Source organism: Nuphar pumila, chromosome 9 (assembly GCF_984573655.1).
Source record: "Nuphar pumila chromosome 9, dmNupPumi1.hap1.1, whole genome shotgun sequence".
NCBI lineage: Eukaryota > Viridiplantae > Streptophyta > Magnoliopsida > Nymphaeales > Nymphaeaceae > Nuphar > Nuphar pumila.
The window spans coordinates 58395682-58420265 of record NC_143257.1 but is presented as its reverse complement, the minus strand read 5'-3'; the positions used below and the strand labels follow the sequence as shown (position 1 = coordinate 58420265).

The 24584-nt window shown below is 43.6% G+C and overlaps 1 protein-coding gene across 1 annotated transcript; it reads left to right on the top strand.

The window, feature by feature from the left end:
* The first annotated feature begins 22590 nt into the window (after positions 1–22590).
* LOC149828602 (uncharacterized) lies at positions 22591–23391 on the top strand. Its single transcript, XM_090017095.1, has 3 exons — positions 22591–22769; positions 22838–23009; positions 23155–23391. The coding sequence occupies exons 1-3, from the start codon at positions 22591–22593 to the stop codon at positions 23389–23391; spliced, it is 588 nt and encodes a 195-aa protein (XP_089873221.1).
* The last annotated feature ends 1193 nt before the right edge of the window (positions 23392–24584 follow it).

The following is a 24584-nucleotide window of genomic DNA, read 5'->3' as shown; positions in this document are numbered from 1 at the left end:
GGCATGGTTGTCGACTTCGTCTAAGTCTGCCAGGTACTGCAGCCACATGGAACTTATTCTCGAACCAGAACAATCAAAAAATAATGTAAGAGCAAAAAAATAAAGAAGGAAGCCACGCAACTCTTGGTCAGCTGTTTCAGATGCACAAGTAGCGGAGTGACCTTCCCATTTATTACAGATAAATGACACTTTCATTTATGTGGACTTCATTCCACCAGAAATACATTGACTCCATTCGTCCATCAACATTCCCAAAAGGTCCGTGCATTCTTCCCTTGCGTTATAGTTTGAATGTCGTAATAGGACAGCACTGCCATCGCACTTAAGGCCAGTGATCCTCGCCGCATCTTCTAGAGTCATGGTCATCTCAAAAGAATCAAACTGAAATGTGTTAGTCTTATCATTCCACTTATTTACCAGGTGGGTCATGGTATTCCAGCAAGTTTCAAAATATTGCTGGTCCAAAAGGGCACCGAAGTGCATATTTCGTAATCGGTCCTTCTGATATGCACTCAGTTGACCATACCATGACAGAACTACAGGCCATTGACACCGCCCTCCGAGCTTTTCACCTGGTGCTCTTCTTCTCCTGTGACCTCCCTGTAACAAAAAATAACATACTATTCATACCAATTGTCAATTAGTTCCATTTGTACTTATAAATATTATTCTACTAATCGCTATAAATAATATTGGTTGCACACAGACTATCGCAGTAATCGCTATAGATATTAATACCTAACACAGTAATCGCTGTACCAAAATCGCTAAACATATTATTAAATCGTCAAAGACAGGCCAAATTTATTTACCTTGGTCACTCTGTTCTCCTGTTCTCTCTCCAACCTAGGCCTTTCTGGTGGGTCCACTGCCTACAACTGCCTTTCCATTTCCTTCACTACCGGCTCCACCATCGCCTTCCTTTCTCTCTCCTTCTTCTCCTTCATTATTCTCTCCTTCCTTTTCTCGAGCTCCTTCTCCTTCCTTTCTCTCTCCTTCCTTTCCTCGTCCTCCTTCTCCTTCCTTATTCTTTCCTTCATTTTCTCTTGCTCCCTCTCCTTCCTTTCTCTCTGCTTTCGCTCCTCCTCCCTCTCCTTCTTTTCTCTCTGCTTTCTCTCCTCCTCCTTCACCTTCCTTTCTCTCGCCTCCTCCTTCTCTTTCCTTTCTCTCGCCTTCTGCGCCTTCTCCTTCCTTTCTCTCTCCTTTTTCTCGTCCGCCTCCTTCCGTTGCACTTCCTCCTCCTACTTCTTCCTTTCTCTTTCCTTTTCTTCCTCCTCCTCCTTCTCCTTCTGCCGCCTTTCTTCCTCCTCCTCCTTCTCCTTCCAGCGCCTTTCTTTCTCCTGCCGCCTTTCTTCCACCTGCTTTTTCCTTTCACTTTCCTTTTCTTTCTCCTCCTCCTTCTCCTTCCGCTGCCTTTCTTCCTCCTCCTCCTTCTCCTTCCGCCATCTTTCTTCCGCCTGCCGCCTTTCTTCCTCCTGCTTTTTCCTTTCCCTTTCCTTCTGTTCCTCCTCCTCCTTCTCCTTCAGCCGCCTTTCTTCGTCTTCCAAATAGTGTTTTCTTCTTTCCAGCACTTCCTCCTCTTGCTTCTTCCTTTCTCTTTCCTTTTGTTCCTCCTCCTCCTTCTCCTTTCATTGTGTTTCCTTCTTCTCCTCATCCTCCTTCTCCTTCCGTTGCAATTCCTCCTTATTCATTTGTCTTTGCCTCTCTTCCGCCTCCTTCAGTAGTTTTGCCTTGTTTCGCCTTGCTTTATTCTCCAAGATCCCCTTATCCAATTCTGCCCTAGCCTCCATCATTACCTAGTTAAAATATCTTTCCCTCTCCTCCTTATTCTTTCTTTGCCTTTCCCTAAGCTCTGCCATCTTCCTCCACCTTCTCTTTTCATTCTCCTCTGTATTTCTTTGCTTTGCCTTCTCTTTGTCATCCTTCTTCTGCATCTTTCGTTCTTCAGCATTCTTCCTTTGGTCCGCAGCCTCGATATCTGAGAGATAATCCTCCGCATAATACAATTCCAAGGCTTTCTCCCTGTCTTCGTCGTTCTCAATGTTAAGTATATTTTGGTATCTCTCAATAACCTTGGATAGATAAGACTGGCGGATCACTTCTCTAATACACAAACCATAGAACGACGGGGCATCTCTTCTCTGATGAGGCGTAGACATTGTTAACCTGCACAACAAATTAAATGATCATCATGATTACAAATCATCGCAACATTTGGTTTCATAAGTACACATCTTTGTAAGATTTTTCAAACTTATAAGTCGTTGTATAAGAAGAAACCTACAGATTGAACAACGAAACCTTACACAAAACTCACCGAAATGATAGGAATTTGGATATTCCAACTGTAGAGTAAGCAACAGTAACAACTAATACGCAACACAAGGTAGCAACGATGCTGCGACTGCGCGTAAGACGAAAACGGATGCTCTGGAACAAAGGAAAGGATGCTCCGTTGTACACAGATGAAAGCAAAGAATGCTCCTGTAGAGTTTTCTGCTTTGGGCGAGGATGGATTGTTTTGAACTATTTAAATCCTACAACATACAGCTTGCTGCATACGCAAACTTTGCAGAACGTTTTGGCGCGATAACGATGAAGGGCATTTTTGTCCTTTTCAAGAACCGACGATTTAGTTTTCTAGAAGGAGGGCATTTATGTCTGTTCGAGGAAGAGGAAGCGACAGGCGGTAAAGGGTACTTAAGTCTTTGCTGCGACATCAAATTACGATGCAATATGATGCGGACACACATGGGGATACATGCCGGTCTGCATCTTATACGTGGCGCTATTTGGAACCCCCGAACATGAGATCTCAGTACCGGCCCTGTTCGGGGGGGAACATATAACCTGCTTTGGAGAGAGAGAGAGAGAGAGAGAGAGAGAGAGAGAGAGAGAGAGAGAGAGAGAGAGAGAGAGAGAGAGATGGGAGTATCATCGAATGATACTCCCATCAAACAAATAGTTAACACTACCTGAGCATCCGATTTTGTGCAAAATCAGGAGCACAAGGTCATTTTTTTGTTGATTTCTCTCTCCTCTCTTCTCTTATGCAAAAAAGTAGAGGATGTCAGGGCCACCAATGTAGAGTCGAAGAAGGTGATGACATTGATGGGGAGGCTAGAGGAGAGGAGGGAGAGGCACACTGAGGTGGTGACCACCAGATGGTTATGCTCGATGCCAGTGATGTCGATGGACTTCTCAATGGAGGAAGGGGAGAGGCCATCGCGGGTGAGGGCGGTGATGAGCAGAGCATGCAGAGGCAGTCGTCGGTGGACTCAAGAGAGGTGAATTGGGAGGGAATGGGAGCAACGGGAGGGCGGTAGAGAGGTTTGTACAACTCGCCAGTGGGGGAGGAGAAAGAAGAGGTGGCTGAGGGGTGGACGGAGGAAGGCAGAAGGCAAAATTGTAATACCCACAATTTTCTGTGAAAATTTCTTAAATTTTTGTATTTTCCTTATTGAATGATAAATCAAAAAATTAAAATTTAGTTAAGCATTGTGATATAGGGTATGTAGGACTTTGAAAATTTTTCTAAATGCAAGGAAACACCCCTACACGCCCAAGGGTTTCATCGATCCTGTGGAATTCCATTTCTTCAGAAACAATTTCTGAAAAATGTGAATTATCCTTCAAAAGACTACGTAAAATAAATGAATTAAATATAGGGAAATTCGAATCTCAATAAATGAAATCCATCTACATTTACACCAAATTCGAATTTCATGTAGTGACATTTCATGTAATTTTATATTTGAGTGTTTATAAAATTTTGTTTAAATTTTATGTGAATTAATTTAGAATTTCATTCAGTGGAATAAAATTCAAAAATTAATTAGATTTTATAATATTGTAAGAGTTCATAGGTGGGCCGCCCCATCCTATGTAGCACTCCAATATAAAGTTTTATAAAAAAAAGATCTTTAAAATAAAGTTAAATTGAAACTTACCTTAAACCAAGGTAAGGTTTGAAAAGTCAAACCTTGCCTTTTCTTATCATTAGAGAGCTCCTTATAAATGGGCATCCCTTCCTAGATGATTCTAGGAGGGGGAGGGTTGGATTAACAAGAGAAATATCAAGGCTATGGAAAAAGGAAAGGAAGAAAGGTAAGAAAGAAAAAAAAATTTTTTAGTCAACTTGCTTGCCAAGTAGGCGACTTGTTTGCAATATGGAAAAGGGGTCACCCCATGGGGTCGACCAACCCTTCCCTTTCTATATAATATATATAATGTACCTTATGACATATATAATATACTCTATGCCTAAGCTAGTAAACAGGGTAATACAAAAAAAAAGAAACAAAAAAAAAAGAAAAGAATAAAAAGGAAAGGAGAGTAGAGAGTTTAGGAAAATTGAAAGAAAAACCCTAGATTAGGATCAAGGGTTGGGATTTACTCCATCCCATGATCTCAACTCTAAGGCTATAAATCCAAGGAGAGGTTCACGCTCCCCCCCCCCCCCGCTATTTTGCACTTTTGAAAATTTCCCCCCTTCTTGTCTCCTCTTCTTCCCTTGCTCCCTTTCATTCCCCTTTCTTCCCCTCTTCTTACATACATTTTTTCCTCTTGGACCAACAAGAGGTACCTCCACATTTGTGTAAAGAGCAAAAAGAGTCCATGGGTGAGGCCGTTGCACATGTTAGACGGCCAGTTCGTACTTGGAATCCAGTTTCACACGCGTAGGATCAATTTTTGCCAAAAAGGTAGGGGGTCTATGCTCTACACGTAGATTGAAATTTATAGGTACGAATTCTTTTGATTTTTCATGAGGACAGACCCTAAACCATGCCTCCTACATGTGGGTTTGGCTTAGGGTTGTCGAAGTAAGTGATAGAAGGCGGTTTTCGAAAGAAAACCCTTCTAAAAATCGATTTCCTTAAAAACCGATTTCTCATAAATAAAAACTGTAAAAAATTTAAAATATGTGTGTTACTCAATTGTTTTTTGCAGATTTTGGGTTAGGATTAGTAGACCATGTTCATATGAATGTACTGTAAAAATTAGAACAATTTTAGTGGTAGTTGTCATGAGAAAACACGTATTTTATGTTATCGGGTTCCTCAGAATTTTTTTTTGTAATTTTAGCAAAAAACCATGTTATGTTGAATTCCTCTCATGCAAAATTTAATTAGAACTTGTAGTGTATGAGCATGTGATTACTAGTGAATTATAGCATGATTTTTTAATTTTTATTCATAGGAAAATTATGTGATTTACTTGATTTATTGCAAAATTTACCGAATCTATTTCTAAGAAAATGGGCTTTAGGGAGACGGGTATGTTTTCTGGCCTAACAGATGTGAAAACATGACTTGTCTATGGTAGATAAGTTAGAAGTATGTGAATGTAATTTTTCAGAATTTTTAGAGGAGTTCATGTGAAAAAGATTCGGAATTTGGAATTTGGAATTTGGGTGGCTTGTTTTGGCCCACCCAAATGCCTAATTCTCAGAATTTCATATTTTTGGCCTAACACTCGACCTGTAAATTGCTCATATCTCTTTTGTCCGGAAGACTTTTTAAGAACAGTTTATTGCATTGGAAAACTAACAAAATTTTACAGCTACTGTAAAATTTTAAGCTCTGCTCATGGAATGAGCACTGTTTTGTGATAGTCGGAATATAAAAGTATAGGTTTGCACCAAAATATTTATAAATCCCTCATACAAATGAATTTTTATGAACTGTTTGTGGCATTAAAAAGCTGACAAAATTTTCTACAAACGACAAAAAATTAAGCTCTGACCACTAACTAAATAATTTTCTGCAACTTATGTAATAGTTAGACAAAGTTGAACTTTTCGCAAGTTTTGAACCGGTTTAGGAACCAAACCTGAATGCTTGCGAAAATTGTGTATATTATATGCAATGTCATATGTTAATTTTCTGCAGAGAATTGTATGCCCAACTATGGGGCTTGAATTGAATGTAAATGAATGCCTAAGCGAGTCTGCATGGCCTTTTGCTAATTAAGGGACCAAAGAGTCCATTTTGTGAATCTAATAACAATACTAAAGAGGACAATACCTGCTGTAATTTTCTTATATGCTTGTTATAATGATGATGATTGTTGATGATAATGATCATGTAAATGAGTTGATGCATGTAATGTTTAAGAATTTCATGATGTTGTATATGCATGTGCACATACGATTGACAAGAACGAAGCATGAGCATGTATGTGAATATAATATTTCAAAATGCATCTGTAAGACCCACAATTTTTCAGAAAATATCTGAACAAAATTCATGAGGCATTTACCGGTAAAAATAGCATTTCTTCTCAGAATGCGAAACAAATCAATTCCTGCGAGCCAGTTATACTTAGGATATTCGTCGAATCGCGAATATATGCTCAAACACTGTGGAAGTCATAACTTCCTACCTGAATGAAATCAAAGGATTCCTGCGAGCCAACTTTCTTAGTTACGTCAATACGAAGGGAATGGCGTACTCAGAATTTTTCGGAAAAAATCGCCGGAAACCCGAAATTCTTGCGGGACCCACGGAAATATTGGTGGGCCCCACAGAAATATTCCTCAGAAAATATCTGGTGGGACCCACAAAATATCCCATGGAAATATCTAGGTGGGCCCCACACCAAGGAAATTCTTGGAATTAAAAAGAAGCCAAGGGGGTAGAAGGGGCATGGAAAAACCCAAGAGGAGGTGGGCTTGGGCTATAAATAGCCCTCCCCACTCTCTCTCTTCTCATAAAAATCGACCCCCCCTCTCTCTCTTGCCTTCTCTCTCTCTCCTAAACCTCCCCTACCTAGCCTAGCCCACCTGAGCCCACCTGACCTGGTCTGAGCCTGCCTGACTTAGCCTGAGCCTACCTGACTTAGCCTGAGCCTGCCTGACCTGGTCCTAACCCACCTGACCTGGGTCTGAACCCACTTGACCTGGTCCAAACCCAGTTGACTTGACTTGAACCTAGTTGGGTTTAAAGTCAAAGTCAAAGTCCTTTTTGGTCCAGATTCCGGTTTGGATTTCTGAACCCAGACTTAGCCTACTTGAGATGAGTTCGAACCTGCTGAACCCAGTTGACTTGGATCGAACCCTATTTGGTTCAAACCACTTAGGTTGAGTAGCTTGACCTACTCTACCTCTTTCTCAACTAAGTCAGCTTCATCTGACTTAGTCTGACCTCTCGAAGGAAGGCTCGAAGCCAAAGAAGCAACCCGGAGCCGTTTCTTCCAGGATTTGAAGTAAGTTCGCTTCATTGATCCATCTCTCTCAAGTATTTGATTGTTTGTATATGGAATATACTTTCTGAAGTAGTATCTTGCTTTAGTTCTTGATTGAGCCCTTTTTGGACACTTCGGTGTTCACCCGCTCATCTCGTAACTATCGTCGGATATATCTATGTTCAAACATGCAGTATATGCGTTTTTAAAATGGTATCTCACCCTAGTTCTTGGTTGAGCCCTTCAGAACACTTCGGTGTTCACCCGCTCCCCTCGTAACTATCGTTGGATACGGATCTAGGTGTATATCTGCTGATTCTGCCGACGCATCTTATATCGCACAGGCTATGTAATTTACCTTTGCCGTCGCGTCGTATGATGCCAAGGCTCCCTGTTTTCTGCATTTCTGATTACTGCACTTCCGATTATGCATTTACTTACGCCGTCGCGTCGAACGATGCAAGGCTCCTGCTTTCTGCAATGTATTTACTTACGCCGTCGCGTCGAACGATGCCAAGGCTTCTGCTTTGTTATATATGTAGAATATTTCGTTCAGTTACACAACCTGAACAATAGTATATGCATTTCTTTACGCCGCCGCTGTATAAAGCACAGGCTTCTGCTTATACTACATATATGGCGCATAAATGAGCATTCAAATGGAGATCAACTCCAAATCGCCAATGCGATTCCCTGACCGCTCCTCGTTCAAGATTCTGCTTGACGAATGAAGCCCCTATTGGAAAGGCTTCGCTTTTTGGCAAAATGCTCTTTACGTAAAGACTAAGTCAATTACGTATGGCCTGACTATGGCCCAGGGTTCCTGCAACCTTGATGGATGCAAAGTACGCACAACGATGCACATCCATTTCCCGAATTAAGCGTGGTGATTTCCTACCAAAGAGGGGAGATGCCACTGAAATGGATAAAAGAAACTCACGCTTTCTCCGTAAAAGAGAGGAAGTGCTGCTGAAATTTCTGAAGAAGCTAAGAATAGCTCAGAAAGAACGTAGCAGGATACTCTGACATATAGCAGAGTGCTACCCAGTTCATGGTTTGCCCTCTACAACGTAGAAGGGTTCGTCGCACCACTGCCAGTAGAGCAGGGGAGGTGCTGACGAAATGGTTGGCAGAAGAGCTGCCGGAACCAATGGAACGACATAATGATGTCCGTTGATGGAACGATGCCAGATCGGCTCGTATCCTTGTGTCTGCAAGGGCACCATGCTCGTAAGGGCCACTGAGCCGGAGTAGAGGTTGCGCCTTGGCTAGGTTTGGACTCGTTGCGTAAAAATACGCCGAGTAGCCGATCTATTTAGATCGAGTCATATGCATGCTCATTAAGAACGGTTACGCAACCAGACTCGTAAGGGCCGAAGAGCCAGAGTGTGTTGTTTCCACCCAAAGAGGTGTGATGCTCGTGGTGGCCGAAGTGCCAAAGAGCGGTGTTCTGCATGCATATGAATAAGACTTAAGGTCGCACATACCCCGCGGTTGAAGATCGTGTTAGGGGTACCCCCTCAGTAATGACTGTGTTGGGGCAGACTGAATAGGGTTGGGTACATACTCCCGTAGTGCTGAAAGCACGGGCTGCCTAAATGGCATGCAGATTCTGTCCAAGTAATTGTAAGACTGGCAGACCCCTTCAGGAATTATGCTCACTGTGGAATGACAGTGATTGTACAGCCTTGAGTGACATGTATTTTACTTTGGACCTGATAGAGTCCACGATGGCCTCAGTCACTCATGGGTTTTGGGGTCGTGGTTATCCTTAAGATCTAAGGATTGAACCCAACTACTGCAAGTAGAGGATGCATCCGAATATGGGCCTAGTAGGGTTCTCCCAGTTGAAACACACTGCCCTACTATGGATAGGGTCAACAGGCCTCTGGGGTATCTAAAATACATAGAATAATCAACCCCCAGAACGTCGCGTTGATGCCCGGACAATAGCTGTACCTGCGTACCAAAGGCGGGAGCGGTTAATTATCAAACAATGCATTAGTTCTAGGTACAGTGATGCTTTGAATGTATGAGTGAATGACGTGTTGAGTCAGTCCTGCATAACCTTTGTGAAGGTGTCATGTTCGGTATACTACTGGACCGACTGGGCAAAGACCCGTGTTGTATCCGCACGACTAAGCGAAGCTCGAGGTGATGTCCTTAGATGCGTGGGATACAGATGTGCCAAGTATGAAGACTTGAGCTAGACATCACTTTGAGACCCGGAAGAGGTCATGGCTAAGTCATGGAGACTTAAGCGGCTATTCAAATCACAGCCCTGAAAAGGCTTGCTCTAAGTCATGAGGGCTCGAGCGGATGTTCAACTCATAGCCCTGAGGAGGCTCTTGCGATATACGCTAAGTCTTGGAGGCTTGAGCGTCGTTATTGCGTATTGCGACCCTGAGTGGTCATTATTGTACTTGAGTGGAATGGATGTGTGACTGCATGCTTACCAGACCATCAGTGGTTCTGACCCCGTTTTATGGAGATTTCAGGTGTTGAACCTGCGTGGTGATATGCGGAGCAAGGCGGCATCGAGTTCCAGGGTTTCTCTAGACAGAGTTGTACTGCTCCCTTTTTATTGAACCTACACTGCTTTTTTAAGCAGTAGTGTTGTAATAAACATGTGGTTTTCGATAAATGAAACACTTTGGTGGTCAATGAGTTGCTTGGCTACATACCTGCAACGTGCTCGGAGTTTTCTAAAACTGACGACTCATTATCGTCTGATTCCGTTGCTAAAAGCTTTTCTAAATTCCGCTGCAAAGAAAAAAAAAATTCATGAAAATTTTAACTTAGCTTTGTTTTGGAAATCCGGGGCGTTACAGAATTGGTATCAGAGCATGAGTCTGAGAAACCTGGTTCAAGATCCGTCGTGGTCCCGATATCGCACTGTAAGTATATGTTCTTATACTTTTGTTCTGATCTGGGTGCATCTTTGTATAGATGGCAACTCATGACTCGCGTGGATACTGCTATCGCTGCAAGGTCATGCACGATGAGTGGATATGCCCGTATGAAGTCCAAGACTGCCAATACTGTGGCGAAGATGGGCATTCCGCCAACGAATGTCAAAGGAAATATACCGCCGATATGGGTCGGCGAGCTTCAAAGGGTCTCAGGGATGAGACTTCGCGTGTCAGTGGACCGCATCACTCTAGTGTTGGGAGCAACCATACCCCAACATCTTTTGATGAATTACCAAGGCTGAGGGATTTTGATTTGAACTTCCCTGCGGAGGTCTATCACTCGCCAAGCTACCATCCGGCATCACATATGCCGAGCTTAAATGGCAGGAACAAAAGAGGGGATTCTTTCTGTTCGCCAATCATTATTCCAGACTCCCAGAGTCTTGATCTTGCTGACTGGGAAAGTGGACTGGAGTCCCTCATATATCCCCAATATTCGCTTGCTAGTGCGGAAGTGCCGCCCAAGCCAAAGCTAGTAGTGCCTGCACCAAGGCCATGTGGCAATAGATGGACCTTTTGGAGTTCGTCTTCATCAAAGAAATCCAAGTCTTAAAGAGACTGGTGATGTTTTGGAGTCAGTAGACTCATGTATATAGTTTCTCAACGCCTTAAGTCTGCCAGTGCGGCATGACGTTTTGTTTAAGGTGATGCTTGTGTAAATATGATGTATATTAAGTAAATAAAGCTTTTTACTTTCATATATACATTGAGAAACTAAAAACAAGTGCTTGTGTGTGCATAGATAAATGGCTTCTACGACGAGGAGAACCATACCAAGCGAGGAGTCCCATACGCAAGGTTTCCTGTTGGAGACACTCAACAACCTGGTTACAGCCATCCGTGAAACGAGGCCAGAACCAGTCGCACCACGAAACGAGCACCTAGGAGGAGTGACTTATGAGAAGTTCCTCAAGCTTGACCCGCCAGTTTTCATTGGCAGAGCCGATCCTGAGCTCGCGGAGAGTTGGATCGAAGAGACGGAACGTGCCTTCTCAGTACTGGGAGTACCAGAGGAAAAGAAGACCAACTTTGGCACGTATCGGTTGAAAGACAATGCACGGAAGTGGTGGGATACCACTAAACTTATTCAGTTCTCACAAGTCGAAGTCATTCCTTGGACTGACTTTCGGAGGACTTTTATGGATAACTACTTCCCGTTGCATTCCAGAAACAAGAAAAAGATGGAGTTTCTGGAGTTGGAACAGGGCGGTATGAGTCTAATGGACTATACCACCAAATTTCAGAATCTAGAGCGCTACTGCTCTCGATTGTTCGAAACATACCAAGAAAGGCCCGACAAATATGTGAATGGTCTGCGCGAAGGGCTGCGATCTCGAGTGATAACAAGCATGCCTTCGACTTTTCAGGCTGCGGTAGCAGCAGCTTCAAAAATCCAAGAGGACTGGGCACGATCTAAAGTGATCGTAGCAAAGAAGCCCATAGTGAATGGTGGGAATCGTAAAAGGACGTTCCCAAGTGGCCAGGGTTCACGACAACCCTTTCAAAAGAAGAAGTTCCAAGGAGGGAACAACACTCAGCAAGTCGTGAGGCCAAGACAGAACCCAACTCCGAATGGTCAGCAGTCCAACTTCAGCTGCCCAAGGTGTCGTATGAACCACCCTGGAAAGCCATGTCCTCGTGACATTGGTGGGTGCTTGTATTGTGGCAAGATGGGCCACTTTATAAGGGATTGCGCCAAGAAGGCTGCAGATGAACAGAGGAGTAATGCCGGATCTGCCGGACCCTCTCGACCAGCACCACAACGTTCTCAGTTTCAACGACCTCCACCTAGAGTAGAACAAAGGCCTGCTGCAGGTCGTGTATATGCTGTAACAACTGAACAAGTCGAAAATGGTGACCTGATTGAAGGCACCGTACCTGTTAATGGACATGCAGCTTACATCTTGTTTGATTGTGGTGCTACTCATACGTTTATCTCTGACGATTTCACCGAACAACTCCACGCTTCGGTGCAACCGATTGATAAAATGATCGAAGTATATAACCCGTTGGGTTCACGCACCAAATGTATCCGGTGTGTGAAAAAATTGGATATTGAGATAGCAGGGCAACACTTGCCTACTGACGCCATCCTGATCGATATGATACAGTACGATGTCATTCTGGGAATGAATTGGTTGGCTCAGAATAATGCCAAGATTCTGTGCCGCGAGGGCAGAGTAATTCTATCTCGACCCGGATTGCCTAAGATGGAATACCGGTTATCCAAACCTGTTCCACAGAAAAGGCTCATATCAGCACTTAAGGTACAAAAATACCTTAGGAAGGGTTGTGTGGCCTTCCTGTTGAGTCTCTCGGTGGAAAAATCCAACGACCAACCCCTTGAGAGTTTGAAAGTGGTACGGGAGTTTCCCAATGTATTTCCTGAGGAATTGCCAGGACTTCCGCCACTTCGTGAGGTTGAATTTGGAATTCAATCCTTACCTGGAACAGCGCCGATATCCAAAGCCCCGTATCGAATGGCGCCAGCTGAACTCAGTGAGTTGAAGTGTCAGTTGGAAGAACTGATGGAACAAGGGTTCATCCGACCGAGTGTGTCACCGTGGGGAGCCCCGGTACTGTTTGTAAAGAAGAAGGATGGATCCCTTCGGTTATGCATCGATTATCGGATGCTTAACCAGGCAACTATTAAAAATAAGTACCCGTTACCTCAGATTGAGGACTTATTCGATCAACTCAGAACAACGAGGGTGTTCTCCAAGATCGACCTCAGGTCTGGGTACCATCAGCTCAGAGTAAAGGAAGAGGATATACCCAAGACTGCCTTCAGAACGAGATACAACCATTATGAGTTCGTAGTAATGCCCTTCGGACTCACTAATGCGCCTGCTGCCTTTATGGATCTAATGAACCGGATATTCAGACCATATTTGGATAGCTTTGTCATCGTTTTTATTGATGACATTCTCGTATATTCTGAGAACAAGGAACAACACGTGGAGCACTTGAGAATCGTCTTGAAAACCCTTCAAGATAATCAGTTATATGCTAAGTTTTCAAAATGTGAATTCTGGCTAGATAAAGTGATGTTCCTTGGTCATATGATTTCGAAAGATGGAATCGCAGTAGATCCTGCGAAGGTGGAAGCGGTGATGGACTGGAAGCAGCCAGAAAATATTACTGAGGTCCGTAGCTTCCTTGGACTTGCCGGATATTATCGGAAGTTCATACAAGACTTCTCCCGAATCGCAGTACCGATGACGAAATTACTGAAAAAGGGAGTCAAGTTTGAATGGACTGACCAGTGTAAGGAGTGCTTTGAGGTTCTCAAACAGAGGCTTACCACTGCCCCTGTCCTTACCTTACCTTCTGGTCAGGGAGGCTTCGTTGCTTATACTGATGCCTCGGGAACAGGTCTAGGTTGTGTGTTGATGCAGCATGACAAAGTAATTGCCTATGCATCACGACAATTGAGAGTCCATGAGAAAAACTATCCAACCCATGACTTGGAGCTTGCCGCGGTAGTGTTCGCACTTAAAATCTGGCGACACTACCTATATGGAGAGAAATTTGAGGTCATGTCGGACCATAAAAGCCTAAAATACCTCTTTTCTCAAAAAGAACTCAATATGCGGCAACGGCGATGGCTGGAATTCCTCAAAGACTATGAATTCACGCTTTCCTATCACCCTGGAAAGGCGAATGTTGTACCAGATGCCCTTAGTCGCAATACTGTTGGCACTCTGGCCAGCCTAACCGGACAATGGAAGTTGATGGAGGATTTCGTCAACTGGAAGCCATTTTTGGCTGATTCCGGCAGAATCCAAATGTCATGTTTGACGATCCACATTGAGTTCCTCGATCGCATCGTAGTCGAACAGTTCAAGGATCCCCAGTACTTGGAATTGAAAGCTCGTGCTGAAAAAGATGATACTTTCTTCCATTTGAAAGAAGATGGAGGAATATGGATGGAAGAAAGGATTTGGGTTCCAAATAACCCTGAGCTAAGACAGGAAGTACTCCAGGAGGCTCATAATAGCAAGTACACCATTCACCCTGGAGGTACGAAGATGTTCCGAGATTTACAGAGAAAGTACTGGTGGAGGGGTATGAAACGTGATATGGCTACGTTTGTCTCGAAGTGTTTGATCTGCCAGCAAGTTAAGATCGAACATCAGCGCCCTGGTGGAAAGATGCAACGGATCGAGATTCCAGAATGGAAATGGGAAGGCATTACGATGGATTTCATCGTTGGATTGCCTCGATCCAAGAGACAACACGATTCAATATGGGTGATCATGGACAGACTCACCAAGTCTGCTCACTTCCTGCCAATCAACACTCGATACTCAACTGAACGATTGGCGGAGATCTATATTCGGGAAATCGTTAGACTCCATGGAGTGCCGATTTCGATCATATCCGATCGTGACCCGAAGTTCACCTCTCACTTTTGGGAGCAGCTTCAGAAAGCCCTGGGGACGAAACTCAAGTTCAGTACAGCATTCCATCCCCAAACAGATGGGCAATCAGAATGAACCATACAGACTCTTGAAGATATGCTAAGAGCCTGTATGCTGGAATGAAAAGGTGATTGGGATTCCCACCTAGCGTTGACTGAATTTGCTTATAATAATAGCCACCACGCTAGCATTGGAATGGCACCGTATGAAGCCTTGTATGGACGACCCTGTAGATCACCAATCCATTGGGGTGAAGTGGGTGAGCGAACCTTGGACTCGCCCATTGTGTTGCAGCATTATACTGAGCAAGTCCACATGATCAGAAAGAAGCTACTGACTGCTCAGAGTCGACAGAAGAGCTACGCCGATCAGCGGCGTAGGGAACTCACTTTTGCGGTTGGAGATAAGGTTTTTATCAAGGTCTCTCCAACCAAGAGTGTGTTTCGTTTTGGAAAGAAGGGGAAGCTCAGCCCAAGATTCGTTGGTCCCTTCGAAGTTTTGAGCCGAATCGGAGAGACTGCCTACCGAGTAGCATTGCCACCACAATACGCGCAAATACATGATGTATTTCACGTATCAATGCTTAGAAAGTACGTTCATGATCCTTCTCACGTCATTCAACATGAAGACATTGACATCCGAGAAGATATGACGGTAGAAGAAAGGCCAGTGCAGATCATGGACCGACGGGAGCAAGTGCTAAGAACGAAGGTCATTCCACTTGTTAAAGTGAGGTGGCAGCATCATGGAATCATTGATTGCACTTGGGAGCCCGAATCGGATATGCGGGATAAATATCCTGAACTCTTCACCTTGTACTCTTAGCTGAATTTCGCGGACGAAATTTCTTTAAGGGGGTAATGATGTAAGACCCGCAATTTTTCAGAAAATATCTGAATAAAATTCATGAGGCATTTACCGGTAAAAATAGCATTTCTTCTCAGAATGCGAAACGAATCAATTCCTGCGAGCCAGTTATACTTAGGATATTCGTCGAATCGCGAATATATGCTCAAACACTCTGGAAGCCATAACTTCCTACCTGAATGAAATCAAAGGATTCCTGCGAGCCAACTTTCTTAGTTACGTCAATACGAAGGGAATGGCGTACTCAAAATTTTTCGGAAAAAATCGCCGAAAACCCGAAATTCTTGCGGGACCCACGGAAATATTGGTGGGCCCCACAGAAATATTCCTCAGAAAATATCTGGTGGGACCCACAAAATATCCCATGGAAATATCTAGGTGGGCCCCACACCAAGGAACCTCTTGGAATTAAAAAGAAGCCAAGGGGGTAGAAGGGGCATGGAAAAACCCAAGAGGAGGTGGGCTTGGGCTATAAATAGCCCTCCCCACTCTCTCTCTTCTCATAAAAATCGACCCCCCCTCTCTCTCTTGCCTTCTCTCTCTCTCCTAAACCTCCCCTACCTAGCCTAGCCCACCTGAGCCCACCTGACCTGGTCTGAGCCTGCCTGACTTAGCCTGAGCCTACCTGACTTAGCCTGAGCCTGCCTGACCTGGTCCTAACCCACCTCACCTGGGTCTGAACCCACTTGACCTGGTCCAAACCCAATTGACTTGACTTGAACCTAGTTGGGTTTAAAGTCAAAGTCAAAGTCCTTTTTGGTCCAGATTCCGGTTTGGATTTCTGAACCCAGACTTAGCCTACTTGAGCTGAGTTCGAACCTGCTGAACCCAGTTGACTTGGATCGAACCCTGTTTGGTTCAAACCACTTAGGTTGAGTAGCTTGACCTACTCTACCTCTTTCTCAACTAAGTCAGCTTCATCTGACTTAGTCTGATCTCTCGAAGGAAGGCTCGAAGCCAAAGAAGCAACCCGGAGCCGTTTCTTCCAGGATTTGAAGTAAGTTCGCTTCGTTGATCCATCTCTCTCAAGTATTTGATTGTTTGTATATGGAATATACTTTCTGAAGTAGTATCTTGCTTTAGTTCTTGATTGAGCCCTTTTTGGACACTTCGGTGTTCACCCGCTTGTCTCGTAACTATCGTCGGATATATCTATGTTCAAACACGCAGTATATGCGTTTTTAAAATGGTATCTCGCCCTAGTTCTTGGTTGAGCCCTTCAGAACACTTCGGTGTTCACCCGCTCGCCTCGTAACTATCGTTGGATACGGATCTAGGTGTATATCTGCTGATTCTGCCGACGCGTCTTATATCGCACAGGCTATGTAATTTACCTTTGCCGTCGCGTCGTATGATGCCAAGGCTCCCTGTTTTCTGCATTTCCGATTACTGCACTTCCGATTATGCATTTACTTACGCCGTCGCGTCGAACGATGCCAAGGCTCCTGCTTTCTGCAATGTATTTACTTACACCGTCGCGTCGAACGATGCCAAGGCTTCTGCTTTGTTATATATGTAGAATATTTCGTTCAGTTACACACCCTGAACAATAGTATATGCATTTCTTTACGCCGCCGCTGTATAAAGCACATGCTTCTGCTTATACTACATATATAGCGCATAAATGAGCGTTCAAATGGAGATCAACTCCAAATCGCCAATGCGATTCCCTGACCGCTCCTCGTTCAAGATTCTGCTTGACGAATGAAGCCCCTATTGGAAAGGCTTCGCTTTTTGGCAAAATGCTCTTTACGTAAAGACTAAGTCAATTACGTATGGCCTGGCTATGGCCCAGGGTTCCTGCAACCTTGATGGATGCAAAGTACGCACAACGGTGCGCATCCATTTCCCGAATTAAGCGTGGCGATTTCCTACCAAAGAGGGGAGATGCCGCTGAAATGGATAAAAGAAACTCACGCTTTCTCCGTAAAAGAGAGGAAGTGCTGCTGAAATTTCTGAAGAAGCTAAGAATAGCTCAGAAAGAACGTAGCAGGATACTCTGACATATAGCAGAGTGCTACCCAGTTTATGGTTTGCCCTCTACAACGTAGAAGGGTTCGTCGCACCACTGCCGGTAGAGCAGGGGAGGTGCTGACGAAATGGTTGGCAGAAGAGCTGCCGGAACCAATGGAACGGCATAATGATGTCCGTTGATGGAACGATGCCAGATCGGCTCGTATTCTTGTGCCTGCAAGGGCACCTTGCTCGTAAGGGCCGCTGAGCCGGAGTAGAGGTTGCGCCTTGGCTAGGTTTGGACTCGTTGCGTAAAAATACGCCGAGTAGCCGATCTATTTAGATCGAGTCATATGCATGCTCATTGAGAACGGTTACGCAACCAGACTCGTAAGGGCCGAAGAGCCAGAGTGTGTTGTTTCCACCCAAAGAGGTGTGATGCTCGTGGTGGCCGAAGTGCCAAAGAGCGGTGTTCTGCATGCATATGAATAAGACTTAAGGTCGCACATACCCCACGGTTGAAGATCGTGTTAGGGGTACCCCCTCAGTAATGACTGTGTTGGGGCAGACTGAATGGGGTCGGGTACATACTCCCGTAGTGCTGAAAGCACGGGCTGCCTAAATGGCATGCAGATTCTGTCCAAGTAATTGTAAGACTGGCAGACCCCTTCAGGAATTATGCTCACTGTGGAATGACAGTGATGGTACAGCCTTGAGTGACATGTATTTTACTTTGGACCTGATAGAGTCCACTATGGCCTCAGTCACTCATGGGTTTTGGGGTCGTGGTTATCCTTAAGATCTAAGGATTGAACCCAACTACTGCAAGTAGAGGATGCATCCGAATATGGGCCTAGTAGGGTTCTCCCAGTTGAAACACACTGCCCTACTATGGATAGGGTCAACAGGCCTCTGGGGTATCTAAAATACATAGAATAATCAACCCCCAGAACGTCGCGTTGATGCCCGGACAATAGCTCTACCTGCGTACCAAAGGCGGGAGCGGTTAATTATCAAACAATGCATTAGTTCTAGGTACAGCGATGCTTTGAATGTATGAGTGGATGACGTGTTGAGTCAGTCCTGCATAACCTTTGTGAAGGTGTCATGTTCGGTATACTACTGGACCGACTGGGCAAAGACCCGTGTTGTATCCGCACGACTAAGCGAAGCTCGAGGTGTTGTCCTTAGATGCGTGGGATACAGATGTGCCAAGTATGAAGACTTGAGCTAGACATCACTTTGAGACCCGGAAGAGGTCATGGCTAAGTCATGGAGACTTAAGCGGCTATTCAAATCACAGCCCTGAAAAGGCTTGCTCTAAGTCATGAGGACTCGAGCGGATGTTCAACTCATAGCCCTGAGGAGGCTCTTGCGATATACGCTAAGTCTTGGAGGCTTGAGCGTCGTTATTGCGTATTGCGACCCTGAGTGGTCATTATTGTACTTGAGTGGAATGGATGTGTGACTGCATGCTTACCAGACCATCAGTGGTTCTGACCCCGTTTTATGGGGATTTCAGGTGTTGAACCTGCGTGGCGATATGCGGAGCAAGGCGGCATCGAGTTCCAGGGTTTCTCTAGACAGAGTTGTACTGCTTCCTTTTTATTGAACCTACACTGCTTTTCTAAGCAGTAGTGTTGTAATAAACATGTGGTTTTCGATAAATGGAACACTTTGGTGGTCAATGAGTTGCTTGGCCACATACCTGCAACGTGCTCGGAGTTTTCTAAAACTGACGACTCATTATCATCTGATTCCGTTGCTAAAAGCTTTTCTAAATTCCGCTGCAAAGAAAAAAAGAAATTCATGAAAATTTTAACTTAGCTTTGTTTTGGAAATCCGGGGCATTACAGAATCCATTGGCCCTGATGTGGCCGAATCCTTTTAAGGATTCATATACGGTATTGCTTGTAAGGTATTTAAATTAAAAAGAAAAACATGTAACGCTAATTTCATGATGTTGTATACGCATGTGAGCATACTATTGACAAGAGCGAAGCATGATCATGTATGCAAATATAATGTTTCAAAATGCATCCATTGACCCTGATGTAGCTGAATCCTTTTAAAGATTCATATACGGTGTTGCATGTAAGGCATTTAAGTTAAAAAGAAAAACATGTAACACCAAAGCAAGGGCTTGCAAGGAGAGGGCAAGTGGTACTTATGGCTTTGTGGGAACATGTCTTTGAGTATAGAAGGTTGCTCTTCCACAACCATGAAGATAGGAGAAACCTTCTGCAATAGACTGCAACGTAGGGAAAAGAAACTCATAAGTGGAAGTCCGATGCATCAGGATGGTGGTGTTGGGATCTTTTCTCGCTCTTGTCGTCCTTCACACGGTACTGGTGAAATGTGTCCGGTCAGGCCAAAGCCACCTATGTATAAAAACACCACCTGATCCAGGTATATGCTTGTGTTTGTACCCACAGGGCTAAGAAGAGAAAACTAAGTATGTGTGCATTAGAAAGGCATGACATACATCATTTAAGAAAGAAAAAATAATTAAAGATAAGAACCGATTCATGTATATGAATGGCTTTAGCAATGGTAAGTGCATGCATTTTTAACTGTTCATGCATTTGTAATTGTTTAAGTTTGAATAATTGACTGATAAATGATAAATTTTGCAATTGTATGCTTACATGAAGTATTTACAATACATGTTAGATTTTGCTGTATTTAATTGTGTTAAATGCATAAAAAGTTAATGAAATTCCTGTTTGCTAATTCCAATTTATGTGTTTAGTATAGTTCTACCCTACTGAGATGATTTTTTTCTGACCCTATGGTTTTTAATATTTTTTAAGAAGTGAGTGAGCTCACGTGTGATGGCGGGAGATTGCGATGGGGACTGAGCCATACCTTTACCAAACCTCTGAGTGTTTTGGATTGACAGTAGATTCTAGTTGCTTGAAGACTGATAAAATTTAATTTGATAAATGGACATTAATATTTAATTTTGGACATGTATGGACATTTAATTCAATTTATGAATGTTTAATTTCTGATCTAAATGCTTGTATGGTTATGAATGTAAATGAGAATGTAATGCATCAAGTTTTGTCTCGTTTGATTTTTCTGCTGCAATTTTATAAAGGTATTTTTAAAAACATTTAAAAAAAAATTCTATGATTTTTAGGTTATAAAATTTGGGGCGTTATAACTTCGTGTTAGAGCAGGGGGAAAGTGTGTCTCAAATCCTGTCTAGCCAACTACTATCGTTGTGAGTATGTTCTAATTCTTATGTTTATTTTATGCTTGATATGAAAATATGTGCAAATTACTTACAATTTATGAATTATGAAAAAAATCAGAACTTAGATGCCTAGTAGGGTCATCAGAACAAATGATTTTTTTATGCAAAACTTAGAAGATGATTTAATTTAAATTTTATTGTATATGTCTTCACAATAACCATATGATTGGACTACTCAGAGGGACTTTCTCTTGGAAGCCCTCGCTACACGGACGGCTAGATGTCAGAACCTTACTGATAACAGAGGTAATGGCAATAGCAGCCATCACCCTGATGGCAATGGATCGACCAGCTCTGCAACCTATGGAGTGTCTTACAAACGCTTTATGGAACTGAGTCCCCCAGCCTTCATGGGAAGGAAGACTGAGACACAGTTGAGGAGTGGCTCTGTGCTATTGGCGAGATCTTCAAGATCCTCGAGGTTCTCGCTGAGAGGCAGGTTTCTTTTGCTTCCTACTGACTTCAGGGCGATGACAAGAGTTGGTGGAAGATGACACAGGAGGTGCACTACACACCAAAACAACAACACACACTGGCATAAGAGGAGTTCTTTTAGGTTTTTCTAGACACCTACTTTTCCCAGTATGCTCAAGATCGCAAGATGCAAGAGTTCTTGGATCTCCAACAGGGTTCCATGAAGGTGGCAGAGTATACTACATGATTCTGGCACTTGAAGAAGTACTACTCGCACACTTACACGATAGACGAGGCTCGAGCAAAAAGTACATTCACGGGTTGCAAGATAGATTGAGGACCTGCGTGCTTACTAGACATTCTCAGAACCTCAACCAGACCATCGAGATGGTCACTGTGCTTCAGGTGGAAAAATAAAATTTAATTCTTGTATGATAAAAAAGACAACCCCAAATAGATAGTAACAATGATTTACATCTCGCAGAACGACTGGGAGTCTTCTAGGAAGACCCAACCGAAGAGGTTCGACAGGTCAAGGGGCAATGAAAACAAAGCCCCTAGACCCGCTGCTGAGACGAGTAGAGCGCTACTTGCGAAGAGAGCCAAGGTGCAACATAGTGGTACTCAGCCACAACAGATGGCTACGGTGTGCTCGTACTACAAGAAGACCCAGACCAAAGTGTGCCATAAGGCAACAGGAGCTTGCCTGAGATGCGGCATGGTGGGGCACTTCATCAAGGATTGCCCTAAGAAGTTGGGTCAGGAAGGAGCAAACCCCACACCTCGAGGGTAGCCACAACGACCGCACCAACAGTGCCAGCAGCAATCCCAGGCTTAGGGATAGAGGAAAGCCACATGTCGTGTCTTCATGACTTCTGCAGAGGATGCAGACATTTACAAAGGTACTATTTTTATTGCAAAGTTTGATGCTAAGGTTTTGTTTGATACTGGCGCTATGCATTCGTTTGTATCTACATAGTTTGCTCAATTACTTGACATCACACTGATCACATTAGGTTACATTTTGGAGATTATCACACCATCAAATGACAAATTCATTGCTCGTACCTTTTTACTCGATATAGAAATAATAATTTCAAGGCAAAACCTCTCTACCAGTCTTATCTTATTGGACATGGTGGGCTACGATGTCATTCTCAGCATAGATTGGATGTACAAGTACTATGCTTGTATGATATGTCGTCAGCGACGTATCCGGTTTACTCGCCCAGATCAGCCTATACTCAAGTACAAGTCTAGTAAAAAGGAAAGCAAATGACAAATGATCTCGGCGATGAAGGTGCAACGATGCATGGAAAAGGGTTGTGAGGCCTTCTTGGCCAGCATTTCTTTGATAGACCCAAGTACGACCCCGATGAAGGACTTGGACGTGGTCCTCGAGTTCATGGACGTATTCCTAGATGACTTGCCAAGCATACCGCCTACAAGAGAGGTTGATTTTGCCATAGAGTTGGTGCTTTGAACGACTCTAATATCCAGAGCTCCTTATCACATGGCCTTTGCGGAGTTGCAGGAATTAAAGAAGCAGGTGAAAGAATTGATAGACAAAGGCTTTATACAACCGAGCATTTCACCATGGGGTGCTCCAGTCTTGTTCGTCAAGAAGAAGGGCGGGTCGATGCACTTGTGTATTGACTATTGCATGCTGAATCGGGTGATGATCAAGAACAAGTACCCTCTTCCATAGATCGATGACTTGTTCAATCAGCTTCATGATGCTAAGGTCTTCTCCATGATAGATCTTCGATCAGGTTATCACCAATTGAGGATCAAGGAGTCAGATATGCAGAAGATGATGTTCAGGATGCAATATGGCCATTACAAGTTCTTGGTGATGCCCTTCGGGCTGACCAATGCTCTAACAACTTTCATGGATCTAAAGAATTGGATCTTTTGGCCCTACCTGAATCTGTTTGTGGTCATTTTTATAGATGTCATCTTGATCTACTCAGAGAGTGATGAAGACTAGAAAGAGCACTTGAGAATTGTCCTCGAGACACTTAGACAACAATAGTTGTATGCTAAGTACTCAAAGTGCAAATTCTGGCTAAAGTAGGTCATGTTTTTGCGAATTTTGGCTCAGCAGAAGGATGACCCGGGCTTCACGAAGATGGTTGCAGCTTGTAAACAGGATGAGACAACTCTTCATTTAGAAGAAGATACAAGCATCTGGTATAGTCAGAGGCTTTGGGTACCAGCGGATCCTCAGTTGAGGAAAGAGCTTCTAGACGAGGAACATCGGACCAGATTCACTATACATTTGGGTAGAAGGAAGATGTTCAAAGAAGTTTAGAGGAACTACTGGTGGCACAACATGAAGAGAGACATTGCCGAATACGTATCGAGATGCATGGTCTGCTAGCAGGTCAAGATAGAGTATAAGAAACCTGGCGGCATGTTACAGACAATAGAGATTTTGTAGTGAAAGTGAGGAAATTACCATGGACTTCATGGTAGGTTTGCCCAAGACACACCATTAATATGACACTATTTGGGTTATTGTTGATCACCTTACGAAGTTGACACACTTTCTACCGATCAGGGCGAATTAGACACTAGAGAGTCTGGCATATTTGTACGTTGACGAGATCATTAGGTTACATGGAGTTCCTATTTTGATCATCTCAGATAGAGATTCGAGGTTTATGTCAAAGTTTTGGGGGTGTCTTTAGAAAGCTTTGAAGACAAAGCTTAAGTTTAGTATGACGTTTCACCCATGAACGGATGGACAGTCAGAGAGGACAATCCAGACCCTAGAGGATATACTGTGATCTTGTGGTTTAGAGTAGAAAGGCAATTGGAGCAAATATCTGAAGCTAGCTGAATTCTTCTACAGCAATAGCTATCATTCGAGTATCAGCATGGCTCCTTATGAGGTGTTGTATGAGTGACACTGTAGGTCCCCAGTTTGTTGGAGTGAGGTTGGTGATCGAGCGATCAAATCACTTATAGTTTTGCAACACTATAAGGATCAAGTACAGTTCGTTCGTAAGAGACTTTTGACTGCCGAGAGCTGTTAGAAAAGTTATGCAGATCTGAAGCACTGGGAGGTTGCATTCGATGTAGGAAACCATGTATTTGTCATAGTATCACCTACGAAGAGCGTATTTCGGTTCGGCAAGGAAGGAAAGTTTAGCCTGAGGTATGTAGGACCTTTCCTCATCCTCGAGAGTATCAGAGGTGCAACGTATAGACTAGCACTTTCTCTTTAGTTCTCAAACATCCATGATGTTTTCCACGTGTCGATGTTGAGAAGGTCTGTGCCGGACCCTACATATATCATCCAGTATGATAAGGTAGAGGTGTAGAAGGATCTCACATTCAAGGAACACCCTATTGAGATAGTAGATCGATGAGACTAGGTGCTGCAGCATAAAACGATTTCATTGGTAAAAGTTCGATGGCAGCATCATGGGCTCGAAGAGTGTACTTGGGAGCCCGAGGCGGATATGAGAGCAAAACATCCACACCTATTCAGTACGTAAC